Genomic DNA, 24,430 nt, shown 5'->3' with positions numbered 1-24,430 from the left:
CTTCTATCTTTCGTGCAAATGTTTTTAATTTGTACTGTTGAAAATTGAAAATTTTAATATAGCGAGTCATGTATGTATATATTCTTGCAGAATATATATAGTTTGTTCATTTGTTGGAGCTGAGTGTATATATAAAAATGTCGTTTGGTTTGTTCATTTTGCTGCTCGTACCAAGAACTCTTTTCCCTTAACTACTATGAAACCATCTTCTTCTTTGTGAGAAAAAAGTCCGTCTCTTTCTCTCTTGTATTTGGGTTTCTGGACTTAGCATATCTACACTAGTCAGGTTTAAACTCAGTGAAATAGAAAAGAAGAAAAGGCTCACCTAAAAGGACTTCAATAAATAGGCTGTAAATGAAGGTGGACATGTTTCTTTGTTTCCTAAAAGGAGTATTAAATTAACTTTTTTTTTATTAATTAAACAGGAAACACACAATACAGGGTTAAAAATATGGTATGCACAGCTTTCTTTAGAATAAAATGAATAAATTTATGAAATTGGTTAAACAATTTTTTTGCAGATAGACAATGGTCAATTGCTTATTCCATCTTAAAGAAAATTTTTCAATAGTGTAAAAACAAATAATTTCAGGTTGAATGGTTGTTTTACAAATGAATTTATGAAATGCAAAATGCAGCAGAAGTAAGAATTGATGGGGGTAATGTAATGATGCAGATTCTTTAAGCGAAAGAAGGAATGATCAAATTAAATGAAATGTGAAGAAATGTTGACTCCAACGCAATAATTCAAGACACAGCTTTCTAATTTTTAATAATAAAAGAGAGATTTTTGAAAATAAAAAATAAAAATTATAGCAATCCATGTACTTTACAAATGATAAAAATGAAAAAAAAAAATTATTTATTAAAATCCACGAATGCAACACCTATTTATGGACATAGTACTTTCGGAGATGTGACATTTATTCATAGAAAGATCAATTACAAAGCCTCACTTGAAACTAATTGAAAAGAGAAAATGATAAAAGCAATAATCATTGATGGGAAAATTACAAAGGAGGACCCAAGGTAGCTTTAAGCCTACCCAAAAAAAAAAAAAAAAACCTCTCTCTACAATAAAATTAAAACTGACGAACAATGTCTTTTGCTACTCCAAAATCGAAGAACATACAATTTGATCATGAGAAACTCTCATTATTCCTTGCTACTTACAAGACAAATTTTCAAAACAAAAGAATGGAGATGAAAAGCAACCATATTCATGTAAGAATCCTACTTCTAAGTATGTGGGCATCATTTAATTTGCCCATTTCACAACAACGCAACTCCATATTCAATTGCTCTCACGGCTTCAATATTAATGAATGGCAACGGTAAACTTAAAAAGACGACGACCTGGAATCTTCCCAAGCTCCAATGCAGGCACTCAGATCTTCAGTTTCAAATTGTAACTTCCCCCGAGTGCCATCCTTGCTGTGGTGCAGCTTGTTGTTTATGTCCACAAGACTAATTCCAACTGGTCTATGTCCGATGAGGCTTGTCACAAACGGTGTAATTTAATTAGATAGTGATCTCTGACAAAAGGCTGCTAAAAGACCTCCAAGATATCCCGACATTCTCATCAGCCAACATGTATGCATGGCAAATTTGGAGGGTCACTGCTAACTAAATTTGCCCATAAATTAGCAAGTGTAAGAAAGCAATACTCTCCATTCCAGATTACAGGCTTCATCCCTGGTTCAAGGAAACCAACATGTGGAATATATTAATTTGTTCAACCTAGATAATAAGATCTACGCATGCATGCCAAAAGGGCCAAGAAAAGCAATAAGTAGTACAAGTTGAAACAAATTACTTGATATAAATATATAGGTTTCATTTCCATCACGCTGATAAAAAGTTGAGCAAAATTCACAAACAATCCATAATCAATTTTTAGAAAGCCTTCTTTTCTGTGGCCTCGCCTAATCTTATGTCTAAAGAATAAGTATAAGCTTACCAGGCACTGTGTCAGCAGTTAATGCTGACAGTTGGCAGATAGGGCCTTGTCCAGAGAAAACATGGTTATAAAGCGTGTCCACATCAAGTTCGTGAATGTACTTGATAGATTCCGGCAATGTCTTGAGACTTCCATCATATTCAAAATCAGCTGAACTCAAAATACTTTGCAGAGCTTCTTCAAGTCCTGAATTTAACCATAGGGAAGAACACTCGCTTAGAAGGGTATATATGAACATGGGATTAGTTGAACTTGCTAATATCCATGGTTTATAAAGTCTGGCTGAGGATCCAAGAACTTCAACAATTCTGTAAATTTCACCAAGGGCAAGGACATACTTCTTGCCTGCACTCGCCCAAAACATCTGTAAGTAACATACCAAAAAGATATGGAATCATAATGAAATTTACTGCTTATGCATACGATAGGTACCTTGAGGTTTAAATAATATTTGACCATGGACATTCTCCTGCAATGACTGTTTCCAAATGAGTGCACCATGTCTCAACTCTTGAGCACAGACAGCCAGCATTTTAGACCACACAGAAATATAACTAAATTGGTCCTCCCTCCGTACCAATGTTAAAATCTTCAGTGTAAAGTCCACATACTTGAAGATTCCAATTGCTGATCCCAAATCAGTCTCTGCCTATCAAGACAAAAATGTCATAATTCAAAGTAAAATAAGTTAAAATCCAAACAAGCAGAATAGATAGTTACACATTTCAAAACATAAATTACGAAACCTTAACTTATTCCTATACTCATATTCTGAGTTTTTCTAATGGAAGCATTCTTTTCAGCCTTAAAGAGATTTTCTGATGTGTATGAAAAGTAGGCTTGGGCGAGCAAAACAAGTTACATACTATGTAATAGGAAGTTATTTGAAGAAGCGAAAGATGAGTTTTATCGGCAGTGAGACCTATGATGATGTAGAGGAGTGAATATTGAGCCCAAATCCTTAACACGATTACAAGATGCATGTTGCAAAAATGAGAATGTTAAGATGTTTGTATGGTCGCACAAGGTTGGACAAGATTAGAAATGACTACATCCGACAAGAGGTGCAAGCACATAGGATATAATGAAAGGACGTTTGAGATGGTTTGGTCATGTCCTGTGTAAACCCCCATGAGCTCCTGTTCATAAGTGAAATACTTGATAGTGGAGGGTACTCAAAGGGGAAGAGACTAACTATTTCTTAACATTAGTGTAGACTCGGTCAAGAACAAAGCAAAGTGAAAGCAATTCATATAGCTGAACCCAATTAATTTGAGATTAAAGCTTAGTTATTTTTGTTATTGTTGTATCAGCAACCACCTAAATCTTTTCTGAAGCCTAGATGAGCCCCAGGGCCTAGGCACATGAATTCAGCATATGCAGTATCACTAATAAGTTCTTTGCTACAACATATCTTTGAAGAAATACACAACAACTAGATCTGCTATGAGTGAAAATGTTCTAGAAAGCTATATAATGCTACATACTAAGAGCATAAAAAATACCTTTCAAAAAAAAAAAAAAAAAAAAAAAAGCATACGAAAATAAACAAATTAAACTTTGGGCACCAAAAAAATCAGACCTGATATATTTCGAATCGGAATGAATGCACCACTAGCCATCTTATTGTGCTATGGACACAGAAAAATGATGACTCGATTCCTAAAGCTAATAAGAAACATTTCTTTCATCACAAATTAAAACACAAGATACATACTAGTGATAATTTCTCTGTTAACTGACATTCTGACTCAAAAATGTGGAACTTTGGCTCCTGCAGAACTTCAACAAATACATTGAGGTGCACGTTTCCAGTAGGGTGATTCTCTGAATGGACTTCACTGGAGATAATACTATTTTGGTGCAGTTCATCATTAAGATCCTTTAACAGAGAAACAGGAAGAAAATAACATAAGCCCAAATAGCACTCTTTATTAGTAACTTCACATAAAATCACTAGATTGCTAAGAAACCCAAGCACCAAAAAATTGAATTCAGATTATAATGTTCTCTAACTATTACTTCCTGATTTTTTCCGCTAACAGTACCTTAAGAAATAGAATGACAAGAGATAGTGAATAGATAATGAGTATAGCTAAAGAAACCACAACAAGAGGTCAAATACAGGTACTAACCTGTATTTCTTTGTCAAGAGCTTGCACTTTCACATCTTCACCAGTAAGAGCAACAGCACTTCGAGCTTTCTATTAAAAGGCAGATTTCGAAATTTACAGACAATGATGATTCAATGCTCAACTGGGTTAGGGAGAATGGAACTTAGGAAATCTTGAAAAGGTATACTGACCTTCAGATTTTCAAGATGGAAAAGTAAAACATAGTGCAATTCTTCTTTCAATTTGGAAAAGAATTCTACAAAATCATTTAGCTCTGTTTGGGTATTATGTTTTGTGAGAGGCTCTCCAAGTCCAAGAACAGAAGTCTGATCTTCAGCTCGGGATCCTGTAGAGGCATCTTGAAATTCCCAAGAATCATCATCAAAATCATGATTACCATTTGCCAAACTAGAGGCCATTATGGTTTTAGTGGGATCCAGTCCATTTCCACTAAGACTTTGTTCGTGTTTTGTGACAGACTCTCCGAGTCCAAGAATAGAGGTCCGATCTTCAGCACTGGGGCCTATAGAGGCATCTTGAAATTCCCAGGAATCATCACCAAAATCATGATTAGCCAAATAACGGACCATCATGGTTTTGGTGGAATCCAATCCACTTTCACTGAGATTTTTTTTATGATTAACTGAAGTATTCTGCTGAGCTTGACTGTACAAACTTGATATTAGATCATTGATGGAAATATTCGAACAAGAACCCTTAATGCCATCTCTTCGATCAGAGGTGGAAGCCTGAGTTGAAATGTCTTGATAAATCACAGGATCATCTGCTTCCTTTTCTTCATCACCAAAAATGGACAGAGGCAGAGCTCCTTTATGGTTGTCTGCCGTTATCCCGCTCTCCTGGGCACAAAGAAGGAACAGCATTAAATTACCGAAAAAACAAAATCTTGTGCATGAAAGCATGCTCCACCAACAAAATAGAAAATTATAAGAACATTACTTGCACCTTAGTATTCCCATCTTGGGGCCTAGATGCTGATTCTGCAGTGTTGAATTCCCACCCATTGTTGTCATCACCATATTCATCAAATAGATCCAAGTTTGCTTGCTTTTTGTCCAAATTCATCCCATTTAAATTTGAGTTTGCATTTCCATCCAATGTCAATGTGTTCCAGCTAGAATCAGTCCCATTAGAACTCAATGCTGGTCCATTTTCAGACTTGATCTGGATAAAATGGAAATCATATTGTTATAACAAGACTCCATTAACGAACCTATAGCTTCTAAACTCCACCTTTCTGATTGTTCACAAATTAACCAATTGCATGATAAACAGGGAAGAAAATGAAAGCAACACAAATTCTGAAAATTTCAGGTACATTAGGCTTTGCAAGCTAAAACACTAAAACTTCCGCTGACACTACGGAATTGTTAGTTTATATTTAATATCAGAGGTTATATTTCTTTTTATTTCCTCATTTCGTTTAGCAATTCAACAGAAGAAAAAAAACAGAACTCAAGGGTCAATTAAATAGCAAGAATTATTTACCAAAGAATTCTCATATCCGATCTGAAATTTTTGTCCGGCACCATTGAAGACCCATCCATTAGCACTCCTAGAATCCTTCTTTTCATCAATTAAGTTTGCAATAAACCGTTTCTCGTCCAATTTCACCTCACTTGAACTGAAACCACTGGAATCTGAACAAAATGGATCCCAGCCTGAACCAGCCCAATTTAAATTCAATGTCGTCATATGTTCAGTCTTGGTCTGGCTATCCTGAAATTTCCACTGATGCCATCAAAGCAATGCCCAAACCAAAACACTTCATTCTTTGCGGATAGAATGCAAAATTTTCTGATTTAAAAATCAATTAAACAAAAATAGTTATCTCTGTTACCTTATCATCCCCAACCTGAAGTTTGAGATCGGCACCCTTGAATTTCCACCCCTCCTCATCAACTTCACTATTTTCATGAATTGGACCAACGTTTATTGAATTCGTAGTTGAATTAACAATATTAAGATTTAAATTCCACCCACTAAAATCCAAAGTCGACGGATTCCAATTTGTATTGAATCCATTAAGATCAGATACTGGCCCATTCTCAGTCTCGATTTGGCTCATCTGACTCAATATATTTGCAACAAATGAATCATTAAACCAATATCTCAGTTCAAGTCCCAAGAAAAAAGCATGGAAAAGAAAAAGCATACGTAGTTTTTGAATTCTAATAACTGTAACAAATAAGAAGCGGAGTCAAATGAAGTTATTCCTAATTCTATCACCAAGAAACAAGAATAGAAATGAAATATAAAAACTCAGGATTACAAGAATCATATTTTTTACCTTGGAAATCTCATTACCGGTCGGAATTCTGGGTTGTGCATCCTTGAATTCCCACTCATCATCATCGTCATCATCCTCATCGACACCTTTTACAACCTCACTCGTCCCATTTTGGTTTGAGTTCAACGCAGCTGCATTCAAATTCAATGGATCCCAATCCAAAATCAACTGTTCTGTATTCGTTTTCAGCTCATTTTTACCGTTCGCGTTTGGATGAATCGTATTCGTATTTACGATATTCAAACTCGAATCTGGAGCAGGCGTATTCAAATTGGGCTCAGTTACGCCTAAATTCACTATACTCATATGCAAATCTGAAATCGTCCCGTTCTTATTTGTTTTGTCTACAGAATTCGACCCGTTCGTATCTGGTACAGATCCTTTTTTAGGATCTCTCTGTTGGTATAAATTAGCAAGCAAATCATTAACATCTAATCCCTTCTTTACAGAATCAACCTTCCTACTAGAGAATAAGCTCCCAGCACCATCGCCAAATGGTGGAAGGCTGGCAGCTGATTCTTCCTCTTTCTCTAGCTCCCCAAAGATCGAAAGAGGCAAAGCTCCGTTCGGCTTCTCCCACAGATTCATGCCCGATTTAACTCGACTGAGTTCGTAGCCAGTCTGAGTCGGTTCTGGATCTTTGTTTTCCAGTTTTTGATCTGTAAGTAATCCGAACGGGTCAACAGCTTTCGAGATATTAGGGAGCGAAATGGCATGGGACATTCCACCGGAGTTTATAAAATCTCCCCAGTCATCGTCGTCGTCGCCAGAAGCCGAATCTTGGCCATTGACGAAATTGATATTGGAATGGACGGTCGGATTCGATGGCGCGAACTCGAAGTCGCCGAAGCCATCGTCATCATCGTCCACCATCTTTGAGAGCTCTAGTTCCCCCTCTCTGTCAGGTTTTGCGCCTTTGCCTCTGTTTTTCGGTGCAAAATGCGCACGTTAAGCGTCTGCGCACATGCAGCTTACTTTAGATGTATATGTTTTTTTTTTTTTTTTAAAGTATCTGCCCTTGCGAACGGGGGCCTTTTGGTAATTTAACTTTATTAAATTAGTAGTTAGAACCCTCAGATTCGAAATTTAATTATGTGATCATTCAGTTTTTATTTTTCTGTTAATTACTGGTATTTGTAAATATTCTTAATAAATGCGTTTGCATTTAAAAAAAATGAATTAGCATTACTAATACATAGTAGTACTTTGGTAAAATCCCACTTGCCAAATAAGGTTAAAATCGTAAATATGAGAAATATCATCATTAGTAATAGCCAAAAATCATTTTGAGTTGGCCTTCATTGATTATGTTAAGGAGATGGTCCAGTGAATATATAAAATGTTAAATGTTCATATATACCAAAAACAACCTCTTTATTTTCTGCTATTGAACAGAACCACATGAACGTTTTAACTACCCCACCCGCCGTCACAGATCCTCCTTTAGAAGGTTGATAGAAAGACGCCTCAAAATTTGCCGTCCTGATTGATCATCAAATGATCAAAATGAAACTGAAAAAAAAATAAATAAATTGACAAGACCTGCATAAGAGTTTAAAATGACGTTCTGCGATGCTACGCGCGGTTCGAAATTCAATGGAGGAAATTAATTGTTCAAGGGGAACGCAGTTCATGAGAACACAATTAGAAGCGAGAAGGGGAAAACCATTAGAATGCAATAGCAAGGAAGAGAATGTCCAGAAAATAAAATTAACAACCATATTACATTTCTGCTACGAGATCACACAAAATACATGATCACATACAAATCATATAGGAAGCACTTCAATTACTACTACACTACTACATAAACAAGCATTCCAAGCAACAAACACATCAAGCAATGACCAAAACCAACCTTAGAAAACAAACTCATAGCTCCGGCGAAGTTACCTCCGGGAGTGTTGGTGGTCAAAACCACGACCATCCAATCATCCTCGGACCCAAGTCCTGCTCCAGTAAACCTGGAGTCATTTAAGTACTTGGCATGATCCGTGCGTGTATAATTGGTAAGAACAAGAGTTTGAACCAATTTAGGCACACAAACAGGCAAAACGACACCGTCTGTAGTATGGTTACTGTCAATGCCACATTTTTCTAGTAATTCAGGGTAATCTTGTTGTTGGACTGTGGTGGGAGTTGGAGGACATGGTCGGTCCTCTAGTTTGTCTGCAATTTTATCGGCCAGACAGGATGCTTTATCATTCTGGGCAAGCGATGGAAGTCGTAAGGATGTCCTGTAACTGTTTATGCCCTGAAGAATCTTATCTTCATCTGTACCTGTAAATTCCATAAACCCAAAGAATGTCATATCTAATATTTCCCTGGAAAAACACAGAGGAGTGAGAAGAGAAAGTACCATCAGAGAGCACTGGAGAAGAAAGCAAAGCAGTGGCAAGAAGCATCAGAAATAGTGAGATTCTGAGTTTGAGAGAAGCCATAACTTGAATATATAGTTTATCTGAACTATAAAACGATCTTTCAACGGGAAGAGAGTAGATTTATGAAAAATGGGGAAAAGCTTAATATGCAAGAATCGGATAATTCAAGTGTTGGAAGTGTTGATCTTGAATTTGAACATTTGAAGGGGTCGTTGGTTACAGGTGCCTTAAATGTGTGCACTAATATTCCTACTCTGCCTGCCAAACAGACACCTATAAACCGACCGCCACTGCACGTGGCGGCCATGCAATGCAAATTTTTGTGCACCTTCTGGTGTATTGCCAAGGTTCTGGGCCTTCTGGCTAAGGATTAAGGGAACACTTTTCTTTCTTTCAATGAGTTTTGAGAAATACCTATCCGTCATAAATCTAAGTATCGGTAATTAATTCCCGTTAGAGTGTAATAAAATATTTATTAATTTACTTAAATTATTTTTTTTTAAAAATTTATAGTGGTGGATAAGCTATACCATTAGATCATGTGTCAAAGCTGAGGTGAAAGTTTTAGTGATGAATTATCTAAAATACGTAAATTCTTGAGACAATAATATATATATATATATATATATATATATATATATATATATATATATATATATATATATATATATATATATATATATATACAATGTTGGTCAGAATAAAAGTGGATGGAACAAATTAAAAATTCGTTTTTTGAACCTTCGTATGAAAATTGTCACGTTAAAAGAGTTGTCACTGTATGAATCTTGCAGTAATCAGAGTTTAATTTTGAATACATGCGGTTAATATATGCCAAAAAGAAAAGTATAGATGAGAAGACAACCCATATAATTATTTGCTTCTTGATAAATATGGAAAAAAAAAAAAAAAAACAAATGCTTGTTATGAATTTAACTTTTCCACTTATTTTCATTTTTTTTTTTTGTGTAAATTTTGGTGCGAACCATATTATCAGGATTGTCTTCTCACATATTCAATTTGCGTTGCCAATTGAGTCGCAATCCATAAATTACTCCTTTTCAATTTTATAACAACACATATATAAATTATCATATTTATATTATTTTTACATTAAAATTTAGAATTAAGATTGGGATTTTTAATTAATTTAAGAATCGATATTGCACAAACTAAAGGAAAACGGATTTTTTTGACAAAATTAATAGTTTATATAAATATTATACTAAAAAAAAAAGTTAAAATATGAAAATATATTAATATCTATTTAAAATTGCCATAATTTTATGGAAACTGTCATGTGGTTGACGGGATGGACATTTTTCGCCATTTAAATAAAAATATATATATATTTATATAAATATGCTCAATCACTATATATAGCATTATTAAAATCAAACTAAAAAAAAAAGACAATAATTTATATATCAATGTTGCTTTTTTATTATAAGCATAATCACAATAGAAGTAACCACAAATCAGAATTACAAGACAATTAATACAAATACACAGACTTGAATCCAATTAAATTAAGAAAACATCACAATTTCACCAAATTAATAGTTAAAAAAAAAAAATTTCCTCTCAATATCCTATTGCAAGGCATTTATTAGAACCACAAGGCAAGTAACCCCAACAACAAACATACCAAGCAATGACCAAAACCAGCAGCAGAAACCAAACGACAAGCAGCTGCTGCAAAGTCACCTCCTGTACTGTTTGTACCCAAAACGACAACCATCCAGTCACCCTTACTGCCAACTCCAGCTTGAGCAAATTTGGAATCGTTTATATATTTGGCGTAGTGGGTGCGTGTGTAATTAGTAAAAACTACAGTTGGAACCAAATCAGGCACACAAACAGGCAAAACGACACCTTCTTTAGCGTGACTAATGTTAATGTCGCATTTCGATAATAGATCAGTATGCTCGTCTAGTTGTAATGGGTGGCTGCCGTTACATGGTTGGTCCTCCAGTTCCTTGGCAACTTCTCCGGCGAGACATTCTGCATCCTCGTTGTTAACTAAAGTTGGGAGATCCAAATATGCCCTGTGACTATTCAGGCATTTGAAAAGATCATCTTCATCGTCTGTAGATTACTTTTGGGTTAATAGGCTTCAACATTTATAAATAATTTAATTAATAAATCATAACATAAATAGTAATATATAAACAGAGCATAATATATAAATATAAATTTCTAATGTAAGAGAGATGAGAGAGAGAATACCATCACAATGTACTGGAGAAGAAAGCAAGAAAATGGCAAGAAGAAGGCCAAGAAGGATAAGTCTAAGTTTGAGAGAGGCCATAGCTAATAGCTTACTTGTTTTCAGTGATGAACAGATATAAATATATGACAGAGATAATGTAAGAATGATCAGTACTTCAGGAATAAAGAAAAGAATAGATGATTTAAACTTTGTGTCTGTTAAGATTCTTTTATGAGTCATACGAATACTTTTTGTTTTGTTTATTTCCATCTTTCTTTGTTGATTTGCCTTCGAACTGAGGATTTGCATATGCTTCTTAGTTTATGTGTCCCACGTTTCACAATTGCAAGTTATAGTGATTAAACAAAATTTTCTCTTGACTTGAGAATATTGCAATCCAAGATACTAAAAAGAAAATCTATCTTTGAGTGAATGATTTAAATTTTAAATTTTAATATAAAAAGAGTAAAATAAAATTTAATTAATAAAAAAAAATTAAATTTACTAATTTAACAAGTTTTGAATTTTATCCTTTTTCAATATGTATTTCTTTTTGTTGTGATTATGTTTTGTTTTTACCGACTCCTAAAGGATTTTGACGGTGTGGAGAGGAAGCTGGAAACTCCCACCTTCCATGTCAACATAAGAAAATTTGTCCCTTTCACTACTGTAATTCGGATGACGTGACACGTGTTCCTTCTCTCCTGCCACGTAGTCCTACGTGTCTACATGCAAACATCAATGTCAAACTTCCTATATATCCACATTATAACACTGCACTTGCACTTTCACTGCACAACTATATATAGATATGCTCCTTCGATTTGTTTCAATAACAAGGCCTTTAGGAACTGTTTCTTCTTTGCATTCAATCCAAAACCATCTGAGAACTTACCGGAAAAATCATTTTCCGGCAATTTTTTTTGCTAGTCAAAGACCCACTACATTACTGTTTGTAAGAATGGCTTCCGGCGAGCAGCAGTTTCCTCCTCAAAGGCAAGAGAAGCAGCCTGGGAAAGAACATGTCATGGACCCTATCCCACACTATGCCATGTCCGATAGCAAGCCCTCTGATAAGCTCAGGGTATGCGTCTTGTCTCCTTTAGCATCAGCATAGCCGTTTGAGTTACTGTTTAGTTGCTGCAGAGAAACGTGTAAGTTGAAGTATGGTATATGCATGTGTGATAATTTTTGGTTTCCAGGGAAAGGTGGCACTAGTCACTGGTGGAGACTCGGGAATAGGACGTGCTGTGTGCTATAGCTTTGCTCTTGAAGGAGCAACTGTGGCCTTCACTTATGTGAGGAAACAAGAAGACAAAGATGCACAAGATACTATTGAAATCTTGAAGAAAAACAAGACTCCCGACGCCAAGGAGCCTATAGCAATAGCAGCGGATTTAGGGTTTGATGATAATTGCAAGAAAGTGGTTGATGAAGTGGTAAATGCATATGGGCGGATTGATATTTTGGTTAACAATGCAGCTGAGCAGTACAAAAGTAGCTCTGTTGAGGAAATCGATGAGGAGAGGCTCGAAAGGGTGTTCAGAACTAACATCTTCTCCTACTTCTTCACAACCAGGTAGGTATAATATGCAAATGTGAACTCATTAACTACCCTATTTTCCAATCATTGATATGTTGGTGTTGGTGTTGGTGGTGGCAGACATTGTCTGAAGCACATGAAAGAGGGCAGCTCTATAATCAACACGACATCAGTTAATGCATACAAGGGAAATAAGAAACTGCTTGATTACACAGCAACTAAAGGGGCAATAGTGGCTTTCACTAGAGGACTAGCACTTCAGCTAGTGAAAAAAGGCATACGAGTCAATGGTGTTGCTCCTGGACCTATTTGGACTCCATTGATACCCTCTTCTTTCAGTGAAGAGGAGGTGGCTAACTTTGGGAAACAAACGCCTATGCAGAGAGCTGGCCAGCCAAGTGAGGTTGCACCCTCTTATGTGTTTCTTGCTTGTAACCATTGCTCCTCTTATATCACTGGCCAAGTTCTTCACCCCAATGGTAAGTTACTGTTTTTGTTCTTTAATGTACTTGACAGGATTACATTTTGTGCGTGCATCAATAATAATAATATGGCTAAAACGTTCAGCTATAGATTCTTATTGATGATTTTGGGTTTAATTGATTTGCAGGAGGCGTTATTGTGAATGGTTGATGGAGATAGCTGTGAAGAAAGTCAAAAGTTCTTTTTGTCTTTTTGTTATATATCTAGAGTGTTGCTGGTTTAATGGTGTCTCCTTCTATAGCTTATATAGGTGTTAAATGTCGTGTTTGTTTGGATAAATAAAAGTTGTACCCTTCTCAAATGGGATACACTGCTTGTGTGCTTGGATGATACTCAACTCAATTGAAATAATATCATGATTTTGCACGCGTCTTACACAAAACAGAACATTCATAGGTTATCCATAAAACATAAACAGAATCCACAAATAACAAAACGGAACATTCATAGATCATCCAAAAAACATAAACAGAATCCAAAAAAATAACTAGTCTTTACAGAACTGTATTTATGAATTCTGAAAAGAATAAAAGACAAATATCCCGGTGACTTCACACAGTTTGAAACTTACTAGACTGAGAAAGGGGAAAACCCAACAACAAAATAATGTACAAATGATATCAGATTAAATAATATAGTTTGACCAACAAAGCATACATTTTTATGACATTATTTGGAAATTTAACATCAGGGATCAGATCTTACTCAAATTTATTGCAGCCTAGATATAATTAGGATGAACCACCAAAGCAAATCTCAACACCATTCCCGCCAATTCCAGCAATCAGACACTGGAATCCACATGATTCCAGTTCAGCAATTACTTTATCAACAACTGTTCCTGAAAGCACTGATTTATGTGGTCAAGGGAACGTATAAAGAACATGAAATAGGATGACACAAATCAAGCACTCATGATATTACTTTGTCAGACAAGTATGATAATGAGTGAGCAAGTTTCAGAAAGATCTCATGGTGTTTGCTATAGCAATAGAAGAAAATGATCTAAGCTGTCATGTTGAGCAAGGCAATCAACATAGAAGAAAGATTTTCAAAAGTACTAGAAAATAATCTATCCGAGAAAATTTAAAATGATATAATATAAAGAAATTTAGAGAAAAAATAAAGCCACATTGGATACAGGTTGGTAGAAGTGTCAGCACACAACCCCCACCGCCAGCCCCAGTCAACTTGGAAGCTAACTTATACTTCAATGTCGTCCGGAGAACGGTTTCTATAGAAGCATGGCTGACCCCCATGCATTGCAGCAATCCCTGATTCATTTCCATCAATTCTTCTAGCTTTGCTTCTTTCTCAGTTATGGACAGTTCATCTGGAGCAGGGGACTGGATGATAGTAGCCAATTCATTACTGATAGAATCAACAGCATTAAAAACAAAACTCATGGCATTAGGGTGCCGCAAGGTTCTCTCTGAAACGCCAGCAACTAGTGCTTTCGTATTCCTCCCAACTCTTGTGTTAGTGATGAGCATTTTGAGCAGCATGTTGGACTTTATACGTGTGAGATTACCAGACCTGAACTTGATCATGTTGCCTGTGGAAGACTCCAATAAATTAAAACTTGAGTTTGGCAGTGAATTTGGCTCACTGTTTTTGTATTTTAGCAGAAGGCATAATATATTTTGTTCAAGCAATTCTTAACAGCAAGACATAGTAGTGTGAAAGATATCTCTAAAAAGCTCAACAATATCACATACCATATGTGCTAACTGTGTTGTCTATTCCAGAAGGCTTTCCATGAATTATTTTTTCACCTTCAAAAGCCCATTTGTTTAACAATTCAAGTTCAGACTCTCCAAATATTAACCATCCTTGGTGCATTTTGTCCACATTTACAGAGTCAGACAAAGCAAGAAAAGCAGCCGAGAGGGCAACACAAAACGCTGCAGATGAGCCTAGGCCTGAACCCAGTGGAAGGTCAGAAGTGACAACTACAGTGGCAGGTCTAAATCTGACATAAAAAGGAACTGAATTAGGAAATTCAAGTGGGAAGAGCGAAATAGTCCCAATAAATCACAATACTAAATGCTTACCCTTGAATAGAAGTATATAACCATAAAAAGGCTGCAATTCCGGAAGCAAGTGCAATTTTTGCCTCTGGGATATTTTGTTCTTCAACCAAAGCTGAAATTGACTTGACTGATTCTATTGAGCAAGAGGTGGGTGTCGAAGCGGAAGGAGCACCTAAGTTAGGTAATGCTTCTTTGATTTTGCCAATTGGCCATGAAAATTCTAGTGCCATATCCTTGAGCTGGAGTTTCAGTGTACCATCATTCTCTTATGGAAAAGAATGATCCATCGAGAGGTCACACAATTATATTTGAAATCATCAGTTTACTGACTTAAACAAAAGGCAGGGGCACGGGGAATAGGACTTCAATTAAATTGATGAAAACCTATAGTATCAGTAATTTGTCAATAAAATTGGGTAGTTTATGGTGTTAGATCACTATTAGAGGCATCCTATGTTACCAACTTTCACCAATTAATGAGTATATATGGTTTCTTTAGATAATAAATTTAAGTAAACCTGACCCTCACATAATATGAAAATCTTCCTTTTTGAAAATTCATCTTCCACTGACAACTGAACTGAACCAATTCAAGTACAAGAAATGTTGCAAACAAGAGAAGAGAACAAGAATTATGTATGAGAAAACCTCAAAAACTATTCTTTTGATCAAACTAACTCAAATTGAAAATTCTATGACTGCAAATTTAGCACCAAAAACCGGAACCCAAATAACTTTCACACATATCCATATTTAGCTAATCAACCAAAATGTGAACAACATTCAAACAAGAAAATTAAAAATGAAGTGATTAAAGAAAGCATATACATAAATTTTACCAGAAGTGGGAAAAGAGAGGGTGACATTGGTGTAGAGATTAATGGATGAAGCGACTGCAGTCGATCCGTGCACCACTGCGTGTTCACCGGAAAGAATGATTTTTCCTGGAGCTCTTGCTTTAACTTCCATCTGTTTTTTTCCGTTTCTCGAATTCCGTTACCAGAAAAAAATAAAGTTGGAATCTTTTAGTAGTTTGTGAGATTTACGGATCCATTAATTGACAAAAGTGGAAGAAGAGGGTGACATGGGAGGAACTGGAACTCAATTTTGGCGGAGAAAACCAAAGATACATTCTCTTTTTCCTCGTGCACTTTGTGTCTCACACTCTGAGGGAGTAACTGGAGACATCCACGCGCACGCACGCTCTTGTTGGTGGCGCATAGGTGTGAGTTGTTGAATTGGACCTGTTAGTCATTTATTTAAAAAAATATATCTTTTATCATTAAATACTCTATATATTTAACAGTTTAATATTTTACATTTAATATAGTATGATTCACTATTGAATTATTATACATAGTTTTTTAATAGAAATTAAATAATTTAACTGAATTAAATATTAAAAAATTAAATAAATCTTTTTATTAAAAAATTAAATAGTTTAACAGAGTTAAATCTTACATCAAATCAGTTGCATATATATATATATATATATATATATATATATATGAGTAATCTCGATGAAAATTTAAGGGTAAATAATAATTAGCTTTTTCTCATTTTTCTAATTTTTACATGACAACCTTTATTTTTTTTTTCTTTTTAATAAATTCTTTCACCATCAGCTAATTCAACAAGTAGATCCGAAATTTGTTGAGTAAATTCTTCAAATATTTTCTTTAAAATATATATTATATATTTTTTTCAATATTAAAAGAGAAATCGATCTTGAGTCTATATTTAGGCAATATAAGTAATTTTTATTTTTAAGAAGCAGGTAATATAAGTAATTAAAGACTAGTTTGTGTTGACGTTTTCAAATTGAAAACGTGAATTTTTTTGTCCGTTGCAAAGTAATACTCAAAACAAAAATTAGTGAGCGACGCTGATAATATTATAAGTTCCTATTTTCATTATGAAATTTTTATTTTTATTTTTTCAAAATATTTTTTGTTAATATTTTTTTTTCTTTTTTATAAGAATATAAAAAGAACCTTGGTCAATTTTGTGATTCAACGGCAGTTCACAAGCGTCCCAGAACATTGAAATAATGTTGGTTTAATGGTATAATCCCAACTCCATGAAGTCATCAGCACATTTGTTTATACTTTTTGTATATTGCATTAAATGGCTAACCCACACTAATCCGCCTTACCTACCATGACCGTTGACAAAAGGCCAACTGTAGGCCCAGCCCACTTTGTATTTTCCCATAAGTGGACCTTTTACCGCCTCTGCGAATCATGATTGAATGTTAACAAGGATACATACTGTTACTTGTTCTGTTAGCCGGTAATTCTTTACAGAGTGATTTAAATTAGAAAGTGTTCAGTAAAAGTCAGCGTACAGGTTTACAAATTGAATTGATAATCCATGGCACACTTGTATTATTACAATACATACCCAGTTTGCAAATATGGCATAGTCATACATGATGTAAGAGCAGGAGGATAGTACTGACCTTAGAAGCTAGTCTATTGAGTTGAGTTTCGTGGTTCTGCAACCTGCATAGTTTCATGTAATACATGAGAGTATAGCAGTTGAATTAAATTTGCAACTTTGAAACAAAATGTTCAGTTGAATGAAAAACTTAATAGAATATTATTTCTTACCTTTTTTCTTTTTAAAGATAGAACGCAGAAAACTGCATTCAGCAAGTTAATTTCTCAGACTGACAGCAACCTGTTCTTGTAGAGTGTCGTAAAGAATTTGAACAACATTGAGCAGGAAACCATCTGAACCATTTTTTGCCAACAACGAAATAGACAATGGTAGATCATCATGCATACCCAGTGGAATGCTCACCTGCAGTTTTGATATGATGTTCATACAACATATTTAGTATTGCAAAACGTTCATAAACCCAAGGAAAACGGAATTTCATCACAATAAAGAGCAAGATAGGTCACCTGACAGAATCCTGATACTCCAGCAATAGAGAGCAAGCTAAAAGCCTCTGCACGAAAGACTGCCAGCGTAGTTGGATCTGTATTTAGTTTTGGTGGGGGCCCTGGAACTGTAGGGATAGCAAGGATACCAAAATCCTGTGCTTCAATTATTAGAGAGCCAGTTTAGGTAATAAAAAAAAAAAAAAAAAAAATTGAGAGAGGACTTGCATATGTAATTTACTTAGCAGATTTATAGCAAAATGGAACACTTATCCTATAAGCCACTGATACTACACAACTGAGCCTTGTTAACCACATTCCAGATTTGAGATAATTTAAACAAAGTCATGTCAGCATTTTAGATAGAATACAATAATGTTCACTTGAAGCATATCAATCCTAAAAACTACTTTCTTCATTAAATACGTGGCATGCTTAATTTTACAAATGTTAATTTGCAAAAAAGCAATAGGACGTCACCTGAATATAAGCTTAGATCCTTCTTCTTGTTGTTTTTTCTTTTTATTATTAATTAGGCTCTTACTGATGTTTGAACTCGATCTCACAACATTGGAGACAACGCTTGTACCATTGAGCCAAAGAACATTGGTAAAAAGCTTTCTTTTGAAAAAGATTTCTTTTGCTTCGGAATAGTTCAAGAGAGTACCTCAAGAAGAGTTGTCAGGGCAGCAAGTAGTTCTGTCTTCACTGAGTAACAGGCATCAATATTTCCTCCTGTCATTTTAACAGCTTCCCATACTCGTTCTGATATACCTGGACCCAAATCTGGTTCGACAGTAGTAACCCATTCACCATGGTTATTCTTGAATTCATACCTATAAGTCAAGTATCAGTAGTTACATATACAAATTTAAGATCTCTCAGCCAGTACAAACATTAAGAATATGATAATTAGCATTCAGGTCAATGGATCAATCAATTTAGAGAAAGAGTTGTAGAATTTTTACACCTTTCAAGCAACCGCATGGCACTTGAAAGGGCTGCCAATGATGCTATATCATAACCTTGTTCTTTGATTTCTTTGCTCATAAAATGCTTCAGGCTTGGAACTTTGTTCTCAACGAAGTCCCCAAGGGTTAAATGCTTCACAACATGACCTGCATTAACAAATGTAAGGAATTATCTCTTCCCCAAAGTGGATGCTAATGCATTTGGATGCCAAAAGCAATGAAACAAGACAGATTAACATTTCCATGGAGCCAAGTTGCGTGTTCTGTTGTATGCTCCAAAGAAACTCACTTGGTCCATTACAAAACATATAAATGTTCCTTAAAATGCCTAGTGAGTCTGCTGGATTCCAAAATAACTCATAAATAACAGAAAACTGACCCCCGAATAACTTCTCCACTGATTTAACAAGAATTTGGCTAACTCGACCGTTTGGAATGCTTGAGAGTTGAAAACAATCTTCTGCAATAATTATCTGACTTGGTCTGACTAGATCTAAATCAGGCAATTGAAGTAGAACGCGTCCAACATGATTCAAAATCACTGGATTCCTAGCAAACCATCCTGGAGTGAAGCATTGATGTCAAAAGAATGAACTGTCTAGTTCAAGCTATCTGGAAATTATGAAACTGCCATACAACTATGTCCCCTTTGATTGGTAGAGCAAAAACAGTGAACAGACAAACGGTATCAAGTAACAAAATTTAGTGTTGCATGAATTATGTTATCAATCAAGAAAAAAATATCAGATTGAATAATTTATCTAAACAAGTCTTATCCACTGCCACTCCATAATTCAGAAGTTTCAAATGCTGTTTTGAAAAGATATAATAATTATTGTGAAAGTTCTGAATTTGGAAAAAATCACACAAAAACCTGAACCCAATTTGGTCAAAAATGGCAAACTGATTCAAAAGAAATCCACGAAGTTTCTGGTTACTTACCCACAGTATCGAAACTCTGTGCCAAGGGAATAACTCCTGCAGTAGAAACAACACCATGAGAAGGCCGAAACCCTAAAATACTGCAGTATGATGCCGGAACTCTTACACTTCCTCCAGTGTCAGTTCCTGCAGCAAAGACAATCTTTTAATTTGATTGAATTATAATAACGTAAGCTGTATGAAGAGTAGAATCATTTTAGAGTGGATATTCACCTAAGGAGAAGTCTACAAGCTTTGCACCTACTGCAACAGCAGATCCACTGGAAGATCCTCCAGGTACACAATCTGGAGCACAAGGATTTATAGGCGTTCCATAGTGTTTATTTTCCCCATTTATGCTGCCCCCAAAATAAAAATTATTCACTTGAATAAGAAACAAGTAGCAATTTGAATTTTCAGGGGACTTCTATCAAATAAAAGATGAACAATAACTAAAGTGCATAATGTACTCGAGCCAGAAGCTTGGCACAACAAATATATTTCATCATATTTGTTTAATCATAGCTAAGACAATCACCCACAAATGAGAGAACTGTCTCACATTCTCACCTATATGCCATTTCATCCATAACGGTTTTACCGATACATGTGGCCCCTTCTCTCAAGATAGCCAAAACGGCTGGAGCAGTTGATGTAGCAGCTAAATGTGTTCTTGCCCAATCCGGATTGCCAAATCCAGTTACATATCCATCAACGTCGAATCTAATTACAAAACCAGAAAGACAAATTAAACACTCAAAACGCACGAGAAGATATTGATTCAAAAATAAAAAAAGAAGAAGGGAAGAAAATTTTTTGAGTTAATTCCAAGAATTAAACTCCGTCTCCATTTTGAAAACATAAGTAGCTAAACAGTACAGATGAAACCCAGCAGCCAGAATTGGCTTATAAGCTCAAGAAAAGCACGAAAACAAGTATTATGGATGAAAATATTCATGAACCCACCATAAAATTAAAGGAAATGGAAGGAAACCAAAAAGGAAGTGAATTGAAGGACTGACATATCTTTAACGGCAAAGGTAAGCCCATTTAAGGGGAGTTCATCGGATGAGTTAGTTGGCTTTAGCACAAATTTTTCCATGAAAGCTCCATAATCAGGGTTTCTTGCCATGTTTGTTATCCGTAAGTAGTCTGCCTCAACGTTTATTAACAGAAAAAGGATATTGGACACACAAATCAGATAACTGTCATCAGACTCATCACATGATGACCTATTTAACCTTTCGATATTGGACACACAAATCAGATAACTGTCAAGGGCAACGACGGCATTTAAATAATATTTTCATTCTATTTGGCGTTTCTTTATATTAAATGACCAATATAGCCTTAATTTTAAGTTTGCTGCTGAACAGTTCATGGCTTCATGCAGATGTATGGCATTAAGGTAAAAACATGATCCTGCTATTAGAGGCTATTCAAAAAAGCGCTATGCTGAAAAAACAGTTTCAATCTCAATTACAAGCTAATCTGCATTACATGCTCTAATCTATATATATGTATATGTATCGGCAGCACATACACTTGAAATTTGAGATACAGAGTAATGGAAGTTGTGTGGTTCTACATTGGAAATAAAGGTTTCAATCAACTTCATCACAGTTGTCAACCAAGGCATAGAACTCGGGCTTGCTGGTGCGTCCATTCATAGGGTTCTCCTCCTGCAGCCTCAGTCAGTTTCATCAGAGTCATCATCAAAGCTATACAAGTATGGGACTGCTGGTATGGCTACACTAGGTTCTACATCTGCAGACTCACCAGTCGCTCCAGGATTGTTCCAACCCAGCTGCTGTGTGTAAACATCATCGTAAGCTTCAATATTGAAACCTGAAGCAAGAAACAATTCCAACTCATTCACAAATCTGTCTGTTCTTGCAGCTAGGAAAGGCCTTGCTGCATCACAAACTAGAGTCTTGAACTCTTCTTGTTTGGTTTCAGATGTCATCATTTCATGAAGTTGATTGGTCCTAGCAAACATTAAAGCAAGTTATGAGCAAGAAACTTCTTAAAATGATTAGATTCATCTGTCAAACCATCTACGATCTTAATTGAAAGATTTTGAACAAGATGGGAATCCAACTCCTGGAATCAAATTGTTGATTTCATAATTAATTTGCAAGAATTACCTTTTCAGGAATGAATCAACCACACCAAGAATATGATGTACAATAATGTCAACATTCTCTTCCTGCAAGTAATGTAACAGAAGAAGAAAGTCAGTTATTGATAAACAAAGCATCCATAATTAAGTTGATTAATATTAAAATTTCAGAAAAAGTGAGGGGCTTCTACAAATGGGATTACTATGATATACAAGAACATTCCTGTATTTCCTTTAGTCATCAAGAAATATGTAACTCAAAACTGTGAATGTGTATTCACAGAAAGAATTGGAGGAAACAATGCTTTTAAAATAACAACAGTAAATAGAAAATTGATCCAAATTTAGTTGATGGTAAAGTAGGAAAAAACATCAGTTGATGTTACTTGCAAATCAATATGATCAAGAATTCTTTGGTCTGAATGGGCATCCAATACAATCTCCCAACTGTTTCTTATGCAGTTATGCAGCCATCCGCTAGAGACAGCATTGAGCCATAGAACTGAGAATTATTAGTTTTGGTAAAAGCTTTAACTTATCAGCAACACAACTTCATCCACGGTGTTAGTTCAAGTGCTTAGAGCATATTAAGTGTATAATACAATACACAAAAGAATTTCAGTGATATGTTCAAGATGGAATAAGTAAAAGGGCAGAGAATTTTCTTTTTTTTTGAAAAAAAGAAAGAAAACAACAAATGAACAGTTGGACCTGCAAAAGAGCTTGAATTTCTCTTTTCAACCAACTTTGAAGCCACTGATTAGGCTAAAGATACTTTCGGGACTTCCAATATCGCGATACATTAACTATGTTGCTCAAGGCACCTGATGGAACATTAGATACCAAAAAGCACATTAAACAACAATTCTTAATACGTGTGAGATTACCAGACCTGAACTTGATCATGTTGCCTGTGGAAGACTCCAATAAATTAAAACTTGAGTTTGGCAGTGAATTTGGCTCACTGTTTTTGTATTTTAGCAGAAGGCATAATATATTTTGTTCAAGCAATTCTTAACAGCAAGACATAGTAGTGTGAAAGATATCTCTAAAAAGCTCAACAATATCACATACCATATGTGCTAACTGTGTTGTCTATTCCAGAAGGCTTTCCGTGAATTAATTTTTCACCTTCAAAAGCCCATTTGTTTAACAATTCAAGTTCAGACTCTCCAAATATTAACCACCCTTGGTGCATTTTGTCCACGTTTACAGAGTCAGACAAAGCAAGAAAAGCAGCCGAGAGGGCAACACAAAACGCTGCAGATGAGCCTAGGCCTGAACCCAGTGGAAGGTCAGAAGTGACAACTACAGTGGCAGGTCTAAATCTGACATAAAAAGGAACTGAATTAGGAAATTCAAGTGGGAAGAGCGAAATAATCACGATAAATCACAATACCAAATGCTTACCCTTGAATAGAAGTGTATAACCATAAAAAGGCTGCAATTCCGGAAGCAAGTGCAATTTTTGCCTCTGGGATATTTTGTTCTTCAACCAAAGCTGAAATTGACTTGACTGATTCTATTGAGCAAGAGGTGGGTGTCGAAGCGGAAGGAGCACCTAAGTTAGGTAATGCTTCTTTGATTTTGCCAATTGGCCATGAAAATTCTAGTGCCATATCCTTGAGCTGGAGTTTCAGTGTTCCATCATTCTCTTATGGAAAAGAATGATCCATCGAGAGGTCACACAATTATATTTGAAATCATCAGTTTATTGACTTAAACAAAAGGCAGGGGCAGGGGGAATAGGACTTCAATTAAATTGATCAAAACCTGTAGTTTCAGTAATTTGTCAATAAAATTGGGTAGTTTATGGTGTTAGATCACTATTAGAGGCATCCTATGTTACCAACTTTTACCAATTAATGAGTATAAATGGTTTCTTTAGATAATATATTTAAGTAAACCTGACCCTCACATAATATGAAAATCTTCCTTTTTGCAAATTCATCTTCCACTGACAACTGAACTGAACCAATTCAAGTACAAGAAATGTTGCAAACAAGAGAAGAGAACAAGAATTATGTATGAGAAAACCTCAAAAACTATTCTTTTGATCAAACTAACTCAAATTGAAAATTCTATGACTGCAAATTTAGCACCAAAAACTGGAACCCAAATAACTTTCACACATATCCATATTTAGCTAATCAACCAAAATGTGAACAACATTCAAACAAGAAAATTAAAAATGAAGCGATTAAAGAACGCATATACATAAATTTTACCAGAAGTGGGAAAAGAGAGGGTGACATAGGTGTAGAGATTAATGGATGAAGCGACTGCAGTCGATCCGTGCACCACAGCGTGTTCACCGGAAAGAATGATTTTTCCTGGAGCTCTTGCTTTAACTTCCATCTGTTTTTTTCCGTTTCTCGAATTCCGTTACCAGAAAAAAATAAAGTTGGAATCTTTTAGTAGTTTGTGAGATTTACGGATCCATTAATTGACAAAAGTGGAAGAAGAGGGTGACATGGGAGGAACTGGAACT

The 24,430-nt window shown here is 35.4% G+C and overlaps 7 protein-coding genes across 12 annotated transcripts; 1 reads left to right on the top strand and 6 right to left on the bottom strand.

Annotated features, from left to right (window-relative positions):
- Positions 1-966: 966 nt before the first annotated feature.
- LOC105647554 (uncharacterized) lies at positions 967-7,348 on the bottom strand. 3 transcript variants are annotated; one of them, XM_020684670.3, is made up of 10 exons: positions 6,386-7,348; positions 5,936-6,163; positions 5,584-5,826; positions 5,035-5,259; positions 4,266-4,934; positions 4,096-4,164; positions 3,678-3,842; positions 2,393-2,609; positions 1,961-2,305; positions 967-1,695 (listed from the first exon to the last, which is right to left on the bottom strand). In XM_020684670.3, the coding sequence occupies exons 1-10, from the start codon at positions 7,256-7,258 to the stop codon at positions 1,583-1,585; spliced, it is 3,147 nt and encodes a 1,048-aa protein (XP_020540329.1). In that variant the 5' UTR covers positions 7,259-7,348; the 3' UTR covers positions 967-1,582. The 3 variants fall into 3 exon arrangements, with proteins under 3 accessions (XP_020540329.1, XP_020540330.1, XP_012089071.1); XM_020684671.3 differs by having other exon boundaries at positions 5,041-5,259; positions 6,386-7,347; XM_012233681.4 differs by having other exon boundaries at positions 5,584-5,814; positions 6,386-7,347.
- A 742-nt stretch (positions 7,349-8,090) lies between these two features.
- Positions 8,091-8,969, bottom strand: LOC105647555 (putative GPI-anchored protein At3g06035). The gene is made up of 2 exons (XM_012233684.4): positions 8,745-8,969; positions 8,091-8,665 (listed from the first exon to the last, which is right to left on the bottom strand). The coding sequence occupies exons 1-2, from the start codon at positions 8,824-8,826 to the stop codon at positions 8,181-8,183; spliced, it is 567 nt and encodes a 188-aa protein (XP_012089074.1). The 5' UTR covers positions 8,827-8,969; the 3' UTR covers positions 8,091-8,180.
- Positions 8,970-10,185: 1,216 nt separating this feature from the next.
- Positions 10,186-11,154, bottom strand: LOC105647556 (putative GPI-anchored protein At5g19250). The gene is made up of 2 exons (XM_012233686.4): positions 10,996-11,154; positions 10,186-10,854 (listed from the first exon to the last, which is right to left on the bottom strand). Exons 1-2 carry the CDS (start codon positions 11,075-11,077, stop codon positions 10,376-10,378), a joined length of 561 nt encoding a protein of 186 aa, XP_012089076.1. The 5' UTR covers positions 11,078-11,154; the 3' UTR covers positions 10,186-10,375.
- A 625-nt stretch (positions 11,155-11,779) lies between these two features.
- On the top strand, positions 11,780-13,370 carry LOC105647557 (NADPH-dependent aldehyde reductase 1, chloroplastic). Its single transcript, XM_012233687.4, has 4 exons — positions 11,780-12,062; positions 12,181-12,557; positions 12,642-13,000; positions 13,132-13,370. Exons 1-4 carry the CDS (start codon positions 11,790-11,792, stop codon positions 13,152-13,154), a joined length of 1,032 nt encoding a protein of 343 aa, XP_012089077.1. The 5' UTR covers positions 11,780-11,789; the 3' UTR covers positions 13,155-13,370.
- A 62-nt stretch (positions 13,371-13,432) lies between these two features.
- MK (mevalonate kinase) lies at positions 13,433-16,265 on the bottom strand. Its single transcript, XM_089718334.1, has 5 exons — positions 15,877-16,265; positions 15,059-15,302; positions 14,723-14,976; positions 14,146-14,559; positions 13,433-13,854 (listed from the first exon to the last, which is right to left on the bottom strand). The coding sequence occupies exons 1-5, from the start codon at positions 16,004-16,006 to the stop codon at positions 13,736-13,738; spliced, it is 1,161 nt and encodes a 386-aa protein (XP_089574460.1). The 5' UTR covers positions 16,007-16,265; the 3' UTR covers positions 13,433-13,735.
- Positions 16,266-17,333: 1,068 nt separating this feature from the next.
- On the bottom strand, positions 17,334-21,043 carry LOC105647560 (amidase 1). Of its 4 annotated transcripts, none has more exons than XM_037635696.2 (10): positions 20,840-21,038; positions 20,388-20,540; positions 20,052-20,176; positions 19,839-19,964; positions 19,276-19,458; positions 18,896-19,043; positions 18,593-18,761; positions 17,947-18,081; positions 17,650-17,842; positions 17,334-17,541 (listed from the first exon to the last, which is right to left on the bottom strand). In XM_037635696.2, the coding sequence occupies exons 1-9, from the start codon at positions 20,947-20,949 to the stop codon at positions 17,696-17,698; spliced, it is 1,296 nt and encodes a 431-aa protein (XP_037491624.1). In that variant the 5' UTR covers positions 20,950-21,038; the 3' UTR covers positions 17,334-17,541; positions 17,650-17,695. The 4 variants fall into 4 exon arrangements, 3 of the variants coding, with proteins under 3 accessions (XP_037491624.1, XP_037491628.1, XP_037491626.1); XM_037635700.2 differs by having other exon boundaries at positions 20,784-20,925; XM_037635698.2 differs by lacking the exon at positions 19,276-19,458 and having other exon boundaries at positions 20,840-21,041.
- A 230-nt stretch (positions 21,044-21,273) lies between these two features.
- LOC105647561 (mevalonate kinase) lies at positions 21,274-24,302 on the bottom strand. Its single transcript, XM_089718333.1, is given in 7 exon segments — positions 21,274-21,499; positions 21,597-21,805; positions 21,965-22,026; positions 22,651-22,850; positions 23,014-23,267; positions 23,350-23,593; positions 24,168-24,302. Coding segments are annotated over 7 exon segments (1,155 nt in total). The 5' UTR covers positions 24,298-24,302; the 3' UTR covers positions 21,274-21,443.
- Between the last annotated feature and the right edge of the window lie 128 nt (positions 24,303-24,430).

The sequence above is a fragment of the Jatropha curcas genome, chromosome 2 (assembly GCF_041381405.1).
Source record: "Jatropha curcas cultivar XTBG-Jc1 chromosome 2, XTBG_Jcur_1.0, whole genome shotgun sequence".
NCBI classification, from domain to species: Eukaryota; Viridiplantae; Streptophyta; class Magnoliopsida; order Malpighiales; family Euphorbiaceae; genus Jatropha; species Jatropha curcas.
Note: the sequence above shows the minus strand (reverse complement) of the source record. Positions and strands in the feature narration are given on the sequence as shown.